At 41.6% G+C, this 15,655-nt stretch overlaps 1 protein-coding gene across 1 annotated transcript in view; it reads right to left on the bottom strand.

Moving 5' to 3' along the window:
- The window catches only part of itpr1b (inositol 1,4,5-trisphosphate receptor, type 1b), a 77,670-nt gene extending 65,336 nt beyond the window's left edge, over positions 1–12,334 (bottom strand). The window contains exons 1-3 of the mRNA XM_076096344.1: positions 12,164–12,334; positions 10,749–10,862; positions 7,565–7,635 (exon numbers count right to left, since the gene is read on the bottom strand). Coding sequence (XP_075952459.1) covers positions 7,565–7,635; positions 10,749–10,840 — 163 coding nt within the window. The 5' untranslated portion in view covers positions 10,841–10,862; positions 12,164–12,334. The remainder of the gene's footprint in view (positions 1–7,564; positions 7,636–10,748; positions 10,863–12,163) is intronic.
- Between the last annotated feature and the right edge of the window lie 3,321 nt (positions 12,335–15,655).

The following is a 15,655-nucleotide window of genomic DNA, read 5'->3' as shown; positions in this document are numbered from 1 at the left end:
TTAAGTTTAGTTTAATCTATGACAAATCTCATCAAATCTTTTTATTGATTTGTTATGTACAGTTAGTGTAGCTCAAACACCTAATAAATGAAGGGTTGCTTCACAAAGAGAAATGATGTTTGTATGTGATGGTATCTAGCCATGACGATCGTTTTGGTTTTATTTGTTCACATTTTGAGAGATCCGTCTGTGAGCTTTCTGCCACCACCCTCATACAACACAGCTTTGAAAAACTCGGCAACAATGTATTTTACAAGAAACAACATCTTGGTAACTCTAGACAGTAGGGATGCTGCTATTGATCGGCCACCGATCGTTATCGTCCAGGAGCTGCACATGTGGTCGCTCAGGGGTGCGACACGCCACGAAAACAAAACACAACAAAGTAATATTACTACACACAAAGTGATGATTTGAAGCACACAGAGATCTCCTGCATGTTCAGTCTCACTTGATCTCTCAGAGCTTTGTGTGCAGCCATAAAAAAGGGAAACAACGTAGTCGACATGCAACCACACACACACACACACACACACCTCGGATCAGAGAGACAGAAGTAAGGTGTAATATGCGGCGCTACAGCTCTCTGCGATACACTTTCTCACTTAAGTGTGCTATTAATAATCAACAAGGGTGCACTTTGCTTCTGTTATAAGAGAGGTGAGATTGCAACCAGTTAGACATTTCCTCACATCTGTTTAATTCTACATTTCTAAATGCGCCATAATAACATGAAAACTATGCTATTAAATAAAACCGCTTTTTATAATAAGAATAATTATTAAAAGCAATAATAATAGAAACAGTGCAATATGTGGCGCCATGCATTTTTTATTATTTGGAGTTTCATATCTGACAGGTTCTACTTTTGCTTTTGCATGGCCATGGGTTACTCTGCTTTGAATATGATTTGAATAGCTCAGTTAGAAACTGACAAATGAAGCTGTTTCATTGCATCCCCAAACAGGAGAAGCATAATCTATCTACTGTTCATCCGATCTATAGAACTGGTCCTGGTAGGGAGAGCTGGTGCGTAGGCCTCTGTGTGCACAGAGCCAGTGCAGCTGGCAGCAGAGGACAGTGAGAAATAGTTTGCATTTGTACCCGTCGTGCATAGATCGTAGTAGAGAATACATGATATAGAAATCCAGGGCATTAAATAGCAACTAACATCTGGAACCTAAGTCAAGAAAAAGTGGATTTACAGGAAGGGGGCCTCTATTGTTTGGTACCTTTAATGCTGATCAGTGCTGTTCTGTCACTGGTAAAATCAGTCAGCTGTTCCTCACAGAGGTTCAGTAGAAATTAGCTGTGCTTGAAAACTGGCACACAGGTGCATCAGTCAAAAACATTTGACTTGGATGTCTAGTGGGGAATAGTCTTTAAAATCCCAATCAGCAGTGCAAAGAAACATAAATTACATCCACAAGGTGTAAGACATCAAAGTCAATTTCTTAAAATTAAATTAAATTCAGATTTAACAATCATTAGGCCTTACGTCATTAATTTGTCTTAGTATTGAATCCATATCTCGATTTCAGCAGAAACATTTCATCAGACAGAGAAAATAGAATCACTTGGATCAATCAGATAAAAAGATCAGGATTTGTGTTACAGCTAAAAAACATGACCTCCTGGTCTGAGCCTATCTTATCGTATGTGTATTTAAAGAACAATCCGTTCTTGTTGGTTTTTAATTTTAGTGGCATGATCAGATGCTTTGCACTAAGTGGATATGAAAATGACACTCTTGAAACCTAACATGGCCCCCGTTTGCAGTAGAGTGCGCTTTAAATTACCTTTTCTTTTGCTCTTGATTTCATTTGTTGGCTTAGTAAAGAAAAAACAATTTGACTGAACAAAGAAATGCTTCTCATTTTAGGGAATGAAATCACTAAGATTGTTGAAAATAACGTTTACACCTGTATCGGTCATGCCCTGATCAAGCGTTGACTTCTGGTCTGGCAGCCACGTGAGCGTTGCCTCGTTCTATAAAAATCCATGCGTAATAATCCCACTTCTGATGAACGGCCATACTCCGCACCTGCTGTGACCCGACGAGCAGTGCGCATTCACCGGAACCGCAAAATCATATGAAGAAGACACACACTGACATACTGTCACAACAGACCAATCAACACAACAGCTGCTCTGATAAACAACCAATTCCAGATGTGTATGGAGCGACCAGCGATGTACTGCGATGCGCTACAGTCTGTGGTTTGTGTTGAGGCTGTACTTTGAGGTGGAGCTGTACTACTAGACAATATTAGACAACATTGAAACATGTATTCATTAAAATACCCAAGAATGTGATGTGATCCAATAAAAACACTACAAAAACACAAAACACAGCATCAACAAGTACCATTTAATTCAGGAATTTTCTTCTACAGACTCAAAAACAGTTTTCCATAAAATGGTTTCATTTTATTCCATCACTCCTGCAATCCTCCTCCTTCACCTCTGTTAAGGCAGTGTCTGTTTATGCAGTACATGGGACATTCATCATCCATCACTACATGTCTGTCTTGAGTGGTCCCTGTGTAGAACCTTAAAAGCTGGAAATACATTGTACAATTTAAGACTGCTTTCTGAACTGACTCTGGAGCAGCACGACTTATTTTAGAGTCGGACCGATTTTCAGCTTCGTAGGGCGTCGACTGCCTTGCAGTGTACAGAGGAGAGCGAGGACCAATCATGGCCCGATTTCCATGCGAGCTGCTCTGAGTGATCACTGTGACTGGACCTTCTGTCGACAGCGCGGAGCTAAACAGCTAAACAGCTAACAGAAGTTGTGTTGACAGAATCTCTACTTAGTAAAAAGTATAGGGCAAAGGTAAATTATAACGCTATCATGAGAGTCTTTGGCGATAAAGTTAAATAAATAGAATTGTTTGAAGATGTTTTCACAGCAATATTAAATAGAATTTAAAGAGTGAATTATGACATGTTTAACTTTCTAACACTCGCTCTAAGCATCTTATAGAACATAAATGAAACTTAGAAATACTAGATTTTTTGTTTAAGTAGCACAATCATTTATTTCATATTCATTTGAATTGTGTGTTTTCTGAAAATAACAACCATAGATCACAATAACTAAATAAAAGGTTACCTAAAGAATTGTTGACTGTTTATATTGACTCCGGGATGGTTGACGTTATACCATACCTGTGATTTCTTCCCCTTCAGAGGCAGTTATATTGACTTTTTAGGAAAAACAAATACTGTGATATTAACCATTACCGTTTGTGCTTCAAAATTATACAGAGATATGCATTTTAGGTCATACCGCCCAGCACTATTGTGTCACAGACCTCCGCTGGCAAACCAACTTCTACCTACCTACCTAGTTTTCAAATCTTTATTGACAATTGTCATGAGCGAGAATGGTCCGCAAGGGCCGACAGGTCATTGTATTTTCTATTTTACCCTTAGAGTGTGAGCACCCAGGTCGTGGCTTGAAGATCATACCGTGAATTGTACCGTACAACATTAAGTCCAGTGGTGGGCCGTCAGGGCCTGCAAGGCCTTCTCTGCTGGCCTAGACAGAATCACAAAGTTATAGCTATTTTATAATTGAATAATTTTTCTTAAATACACTACATGTATTATAATTTATAAAAATATTTTCCCATTATCTTATTTTCTCAATGCACAGCTACTGTCTTCCTCAGTTGCTCTGCTTCCAGTGCAGCTTGTTTTAAGTAGAGCTTTCATCCAATCAGAGTTCACCTCTGTGTCTCTAGGTAAGAACAGAGACCCAGGCCTGCACACTCACAAGTGCATCCATGTGCAGTTTAAGTGAATGGGGACGATATTGTTGATTGTCATAGTATTCAACCAATCAGATCTTTAGTTTGACATGTTGGGCATATTCTTTGATGTGCCAGAGACTGCTAGCTGGCCTACAAGTACATCAGCATTATGTGCAGCTCAGTTTCCAGGTGCAGCTCTGCAGTGAGGTGCAGCGTGTGCTGTGATTGGTCAGTGGGCGAGCACGTGACTATTGTGAAATGAAACTTAAACTGGCAAAGCTTAGTCGGAGTAGTAAGAGTTCAAATTGAAAGATATGGAAGAAATTACAACATTTTTTACATTTTGCTTGGTGTAGATTATTATTTTTTTTTAAACCTAGCTTTGTTTTTTTAACACTCAATGGCTAACTCAGCCAGGAAAAGGATTTGTATTCCTGGCGTTCCTGGCTGACTGCGTTGCACATTTTATGGCTGGGAATGTGTTTCATTTTAACTGAGTATCTTGGTGTTTGGAGCTATGCTATGCTAACCTGAGGACGCCATTGGAGAGACTCGAGTGGATCTAGAGATCAACGAACACGTTCGCAGGGAAACGGAGCTCCGGTGTTCGCCAGCCGGTACGGAACGATCAGTAGGGAACAGTTTACGGTTTACTATGAATACGTGTATTATTACACCAATAGAAACAAATAACCGTAGGTCAGTAGGACAGCACAGAAGGCCCAGGTATAAAATGCACGGCCCGCCGCTGATTAAGTCTGATTGTATAGAAGTCAATGAGAAAATGACCCTACTTCACCAAGCCCCAAAAAGCCATTCTTCTAATCAGTCCATACTAAATACAATACATGCTTATCGTGGAGTTCGGTAGTTTAAAGGAGAGCTGAAGCAAACCAACAACCGAACTGCACCTGGTTTTCATATTTTTAGCCACGTAGCTGCTAGCTGATCTGTGCAAATGTTCACGCTGTCAGGTTCGAGCCCGTTATTAGATGTTAAGATGTAATGGCAGGTTGCCGTCATGGACCTGATGCTTAACTCTGAAACGCCTGGCACTCTGCCTGAAACTACAAACAAAAGCACAACATGTGGTGGATACCAGGCTGTTACCGAACAGAATCCTCCTCGACGAGACAAACTCAATCTACAAATATCTTCGGTTCACTGTGAGCCGTAATCTAAAACTGTACAGTAAACACATTAGCAATGTTTTACAATTGCATTGCAATACAGGGCAGTAATGATAATTGATATTTATAATTCCGTTCATTTGTTATTACAGACTTAATCTGACGGAGCCATTTAAATAGAATTTATATAAATAGAGTTTAGAGCAATTTCTCAAGAAGGGACTGCGTGGAGTTTTGAAATACATCCCACTGATATTTACCAACTATGTAAAAGGACTTCTCTTCTAAATCATTCTCTTTTTTTGGCCTTTTTAAGTGTTAAATGTTACTATGTTCAAATGTATCTATAGATCTATGTTTTGTTAAAATACACACAAAGTCTTTGTATGTAGAATCCTCTTCTCTGTTATACTCATTCATAGACGACACTCAAGAAAGCAGAAATTATGATACATTTAATAAACTTCTGCAGGCTTACCATGTATACAAAAGATCGATTGAATTCAATCAGTTTGGACGCAGCACTGTTCCACTGTTGATGGAAATGACTTTGGCATTTGTGTCATTTCACTCTCAACTAATTAACCAAAGTCATCCTTCGGAAACCGGCCAAAACTAGAAATGTATTTGCTCGGAAGTGGCAGCCAATTTCAAACACTTAGTGGCTTCTATATTAGCTACACCCGTCGTCACCCGATCGCCCGTTTCTCTAGTGATCGATGACGGAGACAGAATTGTGTCCATCTTACTAAAAGATCATTTGCAAATATAACCATAACCATCTCCACGAGGTGTCAGGAACACAAACATGACTTTATTTCCAATGCAGTGAAGCACCATGAATATGTGGTCTAAAAGGGGATGTTAGCCAGCACAGCCTCCAACTCAATTATCACTTTTTAGTGCAGCTCTAACAGCACCAGAAACCAATATATAAGGAGATAATTATAACAGAATATATACTCCTGCAACACACATGTTCTAAACCCCCCCTAACAGAGAATCATCAAAACAAATACTCAAATCAAAAAGTAACGCAATCATCTACAACAGCGGTTCCCAAACTTTTTAGGCCACGCACCCCCTTCTACATCCCAACCGGGTTCACGCACCCCCAATCCCCCACACCTTAAAAACAAATAAATAAAATCAACAGAGCCTATTTATAGCCGCATAACAATCGGACCAATGAGAGAACAGTTTGCTCGCGCGTGGCGTTTGTTTACAAGATTTAGTCCGCTGTTAAATGTTGCAGTGTGAACACAAACCGAACAAAGGGGCAACTGCAACATTGTATCATATTAATCCCTGAATCGGAACAAAGCAAACGAACTACGGGTGTGAAAACGCCCTGAAACACTGCAACAAAGTTTCAATACATTTCAGTTACACAAGGCGTCACTTTTAAAGAGCAATAAGGATGGCGAGGACACACGCACAGGCTCAGAGGCAGATTGCGTCACATTTAATTTACAATTAACCATACATAGCGGTTACATTAATCTGAATCGAATTACAATAAAGTTACTCTCTCCAATCATACATTCCACCATCTCTTTGGCAGCTGGCAAGCACACGTCTTCGGCGATTGTGTGAGGTAGCCCCTTTCTTGCTATTCTGTAACTGACCAGATATGAAGCCCGCAGTGCGTTTTTTGTAGACCCAACACATGAATGAGACTGCAGTTGTTTTTGGCTGTTTTGTAACTCCTCCAATTTCGATATAAACAATGTAAGGGGCTTTTGACTTGCACTGGCATGCTTGGTGTACAGGTGGCGACGTAAAGAGCTTCAGACAGCTGTTAGCCAGAACCTCACTGCACACCACGCACTGTGGCTTTGGGCAATCTGCATTGCCAATCCAAGTGAAGCCCAGACCTAGATCATTTTCATCATATTTCCTCTTTTTTTTCCCAGTCTGATGCTCACTCTCGTTTCCTCTTTTTTCACCTTGACTCCGCGATGGACCTATGTGCTCCCGATTTGTCTGTGCTATCCCTTCCTCCTTTTCGGTCTCCTCCGTCTCATCTTTCTCTGACTCCTGCTCGATTTCTTCTCCCGGTCTCTCCCCAACGCACCTCTCCGTTCCTCTCGCCTCCGATTCCTCACTCTCTCTCTGTCCCTCTCCTCTTTTATGACTGATAGCTTCAGATGTTCCACCTGACAGTTTCCCCGATTTCAGCCAGTTTAGCATATTTGCATGAACGTTGCTGTTAGCTGACGTTATAGCTGCACAAGCTAGGCTAGCGAGTGTGTACGTAAAAGACATGTGCAGCTAAATTAAAGTAAACAAAACAATAACACACAACTGCACACTGAAAACTCGGGCACAAGCCAGTGCCTGTCCCATCCTAGCCGGTGACCCTGTATATAGCCTTGATTTATCAAATACTGATGCACTAAACTAAAGGGTTTTATTGGGTTTCTATACGAGAAAATGTCGCTTAACTAGATCTGTCTCATCTTTATCTAACAAGAAGAACATCACCGAGATTTAAAATATGCATTTCAAAAGTGTCTTTGTTGCAATAGGCCAAAAACGGTTGGGAATCATGAAGCAGACACTTGATGGAGACCTTAAATAATGTTTAATATAAAACACTTAGACTGTCAAAAATACTGTCTTTATTGAAATATCATTAAGTGAGAAGCTCAAGTGATTTTGAGGCCTTACCTCTGAATTTCTTGGGGGGGTTGTTGAGGTCGCCCGTGTCTGGTTGCACCACACAGCGGTCATCCACAAGCCTGGAACACAGCCATCATTGAGATGAGTCAATCACATGCAACTTTAATAGACTTAAGATTATAAACTTTTTAATAAAGACAGTGGAAGTGAGCTATTGAGCTTCAGAAACAAAGCCATTATTAACAGGATTACTAACACCTGCTTTTTTTCCTGCCAAGTCAAGTCCAACTGAACATAGAAGCTGCTTAATTTAATGAGAATGTCAGCTCATTCGTAGCACATGAATAGCAGCATTAAGACATATTTCGTTAAAAAGCAGGAGCTTTCTTGGTCAATATAGCACGCACTGGGGAATTTATTTCTTCAGTGGACTACATTCACCATGAGCGCTGATTGGACATTCCCTCTAATAGTTTGGAAATAACTCTCCAAGACGCGAGTTCAAAGTGTTAAACTAAACTGTCAACATCTCTGCAACCCAATGAAAGAGTACGAACCACCGTATGAAAACTAAGGCTTTCTGTCGCTTCAAATAAACGGAGCAGGATTAACAGGTTCCCTCTGCATTTCTTCCAGGAATTAATATCTTAAAGATTATGAAAGGAAGCATGCATGATGGGAGAAGATGTAAATCAAGGACCGAGAGGATGAGCATAACGATTTCTGGACTGGCACTTTACCCGTTAGGGGTGTAAGAAAATATTGATTATAACACTTGAATATTAATAGCAAGGCGTAATATATTGCCTTGCTTACAGTATCGCAATATATCATATTTTTTTTAAATCGTGACCCCTCTATCATGATACGCATCGTATTGCCAGTACACAGCACTAGTACCAACAACAGCGCTACCTCATCATAATCTACCTTAGCGCCATTGTTCCACCTAATTTTTCCAATAATATCCTAAATATGTTGTTAAAACATGTTTTTTAAATGAATAGCTCCATCATACATCATCTGGGGAACCCCCATGGGAATATTAGCAGATAGTAGAGCAGCAGATGTAATAATATTCCGTAGGAGGCTGTAGTCAGTCCAGTCAGTTGCATCTTTTTATAGATCATGCAGCATACACTCTGCACTGCAGGAGCACTGAAGATGAAGGAAGAGAGCACATGGTGTGAGAGCTCCTCTGTAGGAATGAGGAGCCTTGATCACAACGCTTGGCCGAGGTCCAAAAAGAACACGAGTCTAAAGGCTCATCTGTATCCAAGGTCAGGAAGAAGAAACCTCCCGTTGCATTCTGGGATACGGCATCGCGGCCGTGTCACATCTCCTCAGTATCAAGAGGACGTTGGGTGCCATCCTCCCTGAGCCAGCAGTGGTCCAGGTGGCTGCGGAGCTCTCGGGGGTCACATCCGTTGTGCTGACAGCTCAAGAAACACCTAAAACAACGAGGCTATTTATAGCCGCGTCCTCTAAGCTCTTCTCTTTAACGGCGAGCGCTCACAGCAGTGGTGTGTGGGGTGGAAGGTGGGGGGGGGGGGGGGGGGGGGGGGTGATTACTAGGCATAACAACGCTTGATGGGAAATTTGACAAACGAGCTCTGTCATGGTTGCATTCATCAAAGCATGCGCGCACATTTGTTGCCATGGCGGATGACGCATAGCGCCGGGCCGTGAGAGAGAGTGAATGTGGTTTCGGAGAGCTGACGAGGAGGAGGAGGGCTCTACGCGGCCTGCGGTGGGAAGACAAGTAGAAGAGTGACATGGCAAGAGGGGGAAGACTGTAGAGCGACAACACAAAAGGCTGTGATCATTTTCACCTCGGGAGAAGAAACACAAAGAAAGGAAGGAAGAAGAGAGGAAAGAGACGGAGCCCAACTTGTCAGATAGTCTAGTCTGATCTCTCTCTCTCTCTCCTCTATTATCTTCTTTCACCTTTCTGTTTATACTGCGACTTTTAATAGCATGTCAATAGTTGCTCATAATGAGATGTACACTTATATCGTTGGCTACAATTAGGGAGGAGGGAAGAAGTCACGCACCAGAGTAAACGGTAGTCAGCATGTAGCAAGAGGAGAGTAGACTCAGAATACTGAGGAAGTAAAACAAGGAGAGCAACGACTTGAGCAGGATCCACCACTTCTCAAATAAGATAACAGTGTTCTTAAGACATCTACATAGTTGTCTGCTCCGTGTTGATAAATGAGACAAAACCATCAGATTAAGGGAAAACAGACATTTGACTACATTCAACCTTCCTATTTATTAGCGGACCGCAACTGCAAGAAGTACATGTACGTGGGACTCATTGACTTTAAAGTTGAAGAATCAAGGTTCATCTGGTTCAGCTGTAAAAGCTTCCATTTCTTCTTCTGTGGCACAGAAGTAGTTAAGTTATTTTCTACTTCTGTGTCAAACATCTGACCCCATCCCACATGGGATTACAAAACAAGCTATTTTACAAGACATGCGTATATGGTGCCGTCATCTGTGTTAAATGTGAGCTTCTTACACAAGAATGTTATTTTTAAATTAAATGGGACAAATTACAGCAGCTGCAAATTGGCTCGGCCTTTCATTTCAATTTATTTTTTAAATCTATATTAATGCAATCTGTACAGCATACGACATCCTCTGTCCCGGGACCATCGCATTAGAACAGGAAAAACTAAACAAACAAAACTTTAACAGGGAGGAAAAACAACAGAGGAGGAGGAATCAATCTCCCAGGATGGACAGAAGTGAAATATACACAACACATGTAATGCATATGATATGAATTATTCATATGCATTGAATGTGTCATTATTCATGTGGTCAAAATAAGTCTAGAGAGGGCTCAGACCAGATACATGTTGAGGAGGTGGCTCTGTGTTTAAAGGCAATCCTTCATTTCCCGCTCTAGTTTAACCGTTTGTAAAACTTCCCTTTGTTTCACTGAAATCACTTATTATTCACCATAAACTGTAGAGGAACAAACGGGTCACTCTTCTGTTGACAGTAACTGCCACCAACCAAACAGGGGCATCAAATCCATCCATTACACTCCCCGATCAACTCAATAACAGCAATCATATGGATCGCTACGTGAGTAACTGTGTTTATTCTGTAGCCTGTGCCGTTTGATCGTTGTGTATTCTGCACAGAAAGGCAATATAATCCAGCTCACCTGGAATCCTGCAGCAGGGAGGTAGAGAAACACAAAACCAGGCAGACTCACCCTAAAGTGCTGATAAATCCATTGGTGGAGCCCTCTGCATACAGGGAACAAACGTCCCCAATATGGAGGAAACTGGACATCTTGTCCGACATGGCTCCTCAGGGTAGATTACACCTGAAAAAGATGGACAGCAAAAGGTCTTTAGAGCGGTCGAACCAGTGATAACTTAAATAATCCATCACTCAAAAAATACCAATGCATCTTGCCGCTCCATGTTGCTGCACACATAGGTTGGGAATCGCTGATTAAGTTGAAAATAATTTGTAAACAGCATCTGTTATGATCATCTCGGGGGATCCATCGTTACTGTTAAGACACAGACTTTGCTTCTGTTAGAGTTTGTGATCGATCCGAAGTAGAATTTCTTTATTTTTTGCCATCCTCGGAGCACCACCTACTGTAAGATCATGAGTGACAATTTGCAGGAAGAGAAATAACATTCAAATAATATCATTAGTCATAAACTACAAAGCTAATCTTTGTTCTTCAATGGATGTGGCCTGTGTTTTTAAATTAGTATGCGATCGGTCCTTTTAAAGCATAGCCTACATTTATAAGACAAATACCATGACACAGTGGTAGAGGCGATACACTGCTCAGCTTATTCAATTTGGACACATTTGTGTAAAACACAATGCATATACATATTAGGACTGAAACAATGAAAAAATACCTGGCAAGAAAACTAAGCTTAAGTTTCTCTGTGCTAATGTTAGCTGTGTGGCACCAATCTTAAATGTAGGTCACCTTTCTTCAGTCTGTGTCCAGGTAGAGAGAATATAAACATGTGTAAAAGAATGCACTTAATGAAGTTAAGGGGGCAATGTGTTTTTTCTTTTTCTTTCTCGGTTGACAATGATAAAAAACACTCAAACACTCAATTTAACCTTAGTTTTAGCATAAACGTTCAGTGTGCAACATTGTAACAACAAACAAACACCTCTTGCCAGGAGGAAAGCACAACATATGACATGTGTCATTGCATAGACGTCTATTTTTAAATGATATCGATTGGTTCGCGTGAAGTTGAAGGTCATATTTACCCAGATTGAGGAGTCCCACACCACTGCGACACACAGTGTGTATTTGTGTTCAATTAGAGCTCATTGCCACGACATTTAAAGTGATGTGAACGTCTTGTGACACACTTTAACTGGTTTTTCTGAGATGCCAAATGGGACACACACACACACACACACACACACACACACACACAGACAGAGAGAGAGACACACACTTCAGCTAAGCTAAACTAAATGACAAGACGCCTCACTTTTCAACGCACCGAGCTGCAGCAAAACAACAGCAACAAATGAGCGCGTGGGCTACTTCCTTGACAAGGGATGCTCACAGCTTCAGATGACAAAATGAACAACGCTCGAGCTGGAAAACTACAGACGGATGAGGACTTTTACCTGGCAGAAACGAAAGGAGGAGTCAACGACAGAGAGAGAGAGAGAGAGACGCGTGAAGAAGTGGGTCAGCACAGGATAATTTCCACAGCGCTATCCTCGGTTAAGTCCATGGTGGTGAAACTCCAGGTACAAGAGCAGGCTGAGCGGCGTTATCTCTGACAGCTGAATGCGTCCTCGGCAACAATCCGCTTCTTACCTCCTCCACATGTCACTGTGGAAACGCCCCCTTTCGTTACTATTTATATTGCAGCAGCAGAGCTCTCTGGGTAATGTAGTTTTGTAGGAATTGTAAACCCCTTTCACATGCAGCGCTCTTAAATGATACTCCAACTTGATTGAACCAAATTTGTTTTATTTTATCATTTACAACCTTTTTTAGTATATGAGATTTGTATCTTGGAGGAGGAGAGACTGGTGGCCTTATTCAATTAAATTAAATTTAATTAGCCTATTTTATTCACCCCTAGCAGAGCGCATCTCAATAAAACACATCATACAATATAAATTACGTTTTGTTTTTCTCAGGTGACTAACTAGTATAATGATAAAAATAGTAATAGTCATAACCAGTAATAACAATAACCATAGTGGTGTACTGATTTTGACAACTATGGATTGCCACGAAATTATGTACAGATATTCATGCTCCCCAGAGGATGAGTCCCACTGTCTAAGGTGCTACCCCAACATTGGTTCCATTGATTCTGTGAAATATCTCTACATCTCCTAGATTGATTGACTGAGGTGATCTTTCCCCCTATGCCATCATCAGTTCAAAGTTTGGTCTAATACTTTGGTTTATGGCCAAATACGTGCAAAATGGAAATCAGTACCGCACCATGTTGTGGTAAACACACAAACTAAGATGGTAAACATCATCTCTGCGAAACATCACGTCAACATGTCATTGTGACCATGTTAGCCTGCGGAAGACAGCATACATCAAAGCACCACTGTGCCTGAGTTCAGAGCATAGTGGCTGTCGACAATAGGATAGAAACCTCCTGCTCCGTTAGATTGTGAACATCATGTCTACCACCAGCTCCTTGAGGTGCGTCACATGTTGTGGACTGTAGTGAGCATGTCTCTGACTGATCAAATCCATGTGACTGAAGGGTTTTTGGGTTAATGTCTGCATTACTTCGCGTATATAATGTCAAAAACAGAAGCACACATATACTGACGTTACAAAGAGGGGCTCATGCTGTGCGTGTCAAAGTGTGAAAGGAGGTGAGATAAAGACATCGGTTGTGTGTGCAGCATCCTGTCACAAACACTGACTCGACCAACGGCGGTCGGATTTGCAGGTTTGTGACGAGGACAGGCCTGTTAGTTTAGTTGAGTCCATGTTTGTTTTTTACCATCTTAAAGATGGTTTTGCTAACGGACCACCGGGTTTCCAAGTTTGTAACGTAAACTTTGGAAACCTCAACCTCACAGCTTTGAGTGATCTGGTTTATTTGCAGTTGACCCATTAAAATCCCACGGGGACATTTTCAGCTACTAGAATTGGAACACACTGGTGTGCTGAAATATTCTGAATTATCATTGTGCGATACTGAACTCATAAATAACTTACCATGTGCATTAGATGACTGGCCTCACAGTAATCCCGTAGTAATTATTCTACAAACAAAGGAAGAGGCTCACCTCCAGTTTCTCCACGAAAGCCTGCACACACAACGCTTGCATTTGAAAATGTGTAAAAGCTTAATTATTCCTAATCATTCCTAATTGCAACCTGAATGAGAAAGAGAGAGCGGTACAGGAAGAGAGAGAGAGCACTTTCATCCCTAAAATGGGCTCAGTGACATTAACCAAACCCATTGATGAGCTGTTCATTTGGTTTCTTAGCTACAGAATCTAGAGGGACGATAAGAGTGGCGTAAGTGGGGCTACACAAGTTTTCATTACCATAAAAGTGCTTCTCCTCTCTTTCCACATGCACATCTGCTACTCATCGGGCACAGAGAGGTCTTTGAGATGTAAATGATTGCAGATTGCCATGTTGTAGTCTGAGCCCCCCCCCCCCCCCCCCCGAAAAAAAACCACTATAATGTGCTACATTCCCGGCGTTGACTTAAAGCCCCGGCTCTGATATGATGAAAAAAAAAGATGTATTATTCATGCGAGTCTCTGTACTGCCAGCCTCTCAAGGGTTGTGCAATCTGTAAACAAACGATATCAAAAGAGCATTCAAATCCACTTAAGTAAAAGAAATAGCCTAAGCTCCCTTTGTTGAGTCGTTATCAACGTGAAAGGAAGAATGAGGGAAAAGTGCTTCGACTCAGAGCATCGTTCTCCGACGCTGTGTCTAAATGCGATGGCGTCGAAGTCACAACGTCACAACGTCTACGAGAATAACCTGTTACTCCTCTGAAAGTATTTCCAGGCTTTGGATAAATTTGACATTAAGTGAAGTTGAATGCAGATCACTGAGTATTCAGTTGTCATGGATACAGTGTACAGACGACTGGCTACCATTCCACCACAGAGCAACAAACAAAGAAACGTGGTTTGTATACATACATAAAACTGGACACAACTGCTGCTGTGTCTGTGGATTGCAGCTATGGTTTGATTTGTAGCGGGATAAACAACAACGCTTTCTTTTTTTCTCCAAGTGTTTTGGGTCATAAAAGGTTATAGCGCCTTTAATGAACGCGGAGAGCTCGTCTGCTGCCAGAAGGCTTCCCCAACACAATGCATGGCCTTCGACAGATTGTTGTTTTTTCTTCTTCTCGAAAATACCGTAAGGGTCATGAAAAGGCCGGCTGACTTATTAAAGGCAAAGGGCCAGTCTTTCTGAACAGAACCAAGGCACGACTAACAAACGAGTGAATGCTCGGAAATGCACCAGCGGCGGAGGGACGACAAAATGCAGCGGCCAATCCGCGTGGGTGCACAGATTGCGAGATTCGCCGCTGTGCATGTGTTAGAGCGAGTATTCTCGTGTGCAGATCCAGGCCTTCCCAGAGCGGCGATAAGTGGGCACAATGGCTGGTGGTTTTCTTGTCTGAGGCTCTGATAGTCCTCTGTGTGGGCCATCTAATCCCGGCATTCATCAGAAATGTCAAGAGCATACATCAGGAACAAAGTGTCTCCTGTGTTCTCCTTGTTCCTCTTTGCATGGAATATTAAATCTCCATTTCATAACAGAGCCCATATGACTTTGTTAAAAGGAGAGATGGAGGGCTCTGTAACTCTACAAACAACATGGTGGCCTCAAACTGCTGCTCTGGATCTGGGACAACGAACCACTGAAGACATGATGCCGCTGGGGGCGAGCGCCACAGATAATGACTTATTAGCGATTTCTAGTTCAATGTGGAATATCTTTCAACTGATATCCACATATATTCTGTTCAGGTTGTTCCATTTGACAATTTAAGCTCTATTATTGGAGCTCCGACAACTGGAACAATGAGTCAAGGCTTACAAACAAAAGTCTATTATCTTCTCTCTCTCTCTCTCTCTCTCTCTCTGCCAGCC

Source organism: Anarhichas minor, unplaced genomic scaffold (assembly GCF_050575085.1).
Source record: "Anarhichas minor isolate MPS153535 unplaced genomic scaffold, ASM5057508v1 ptg000021l, whole genome shotgun sequence".
In the NCBI taxonomy this organism is placed as follows: domain Eukaryota; kingdom Metazoa; phylum Chordata; class Actinopteri; order Perciformes; family Anarhichadidae; genus Anarhichas; species Anarhichas minor.
This window is presented reverse-complemented; position numbering and strand designations above follow the sequence as displayed.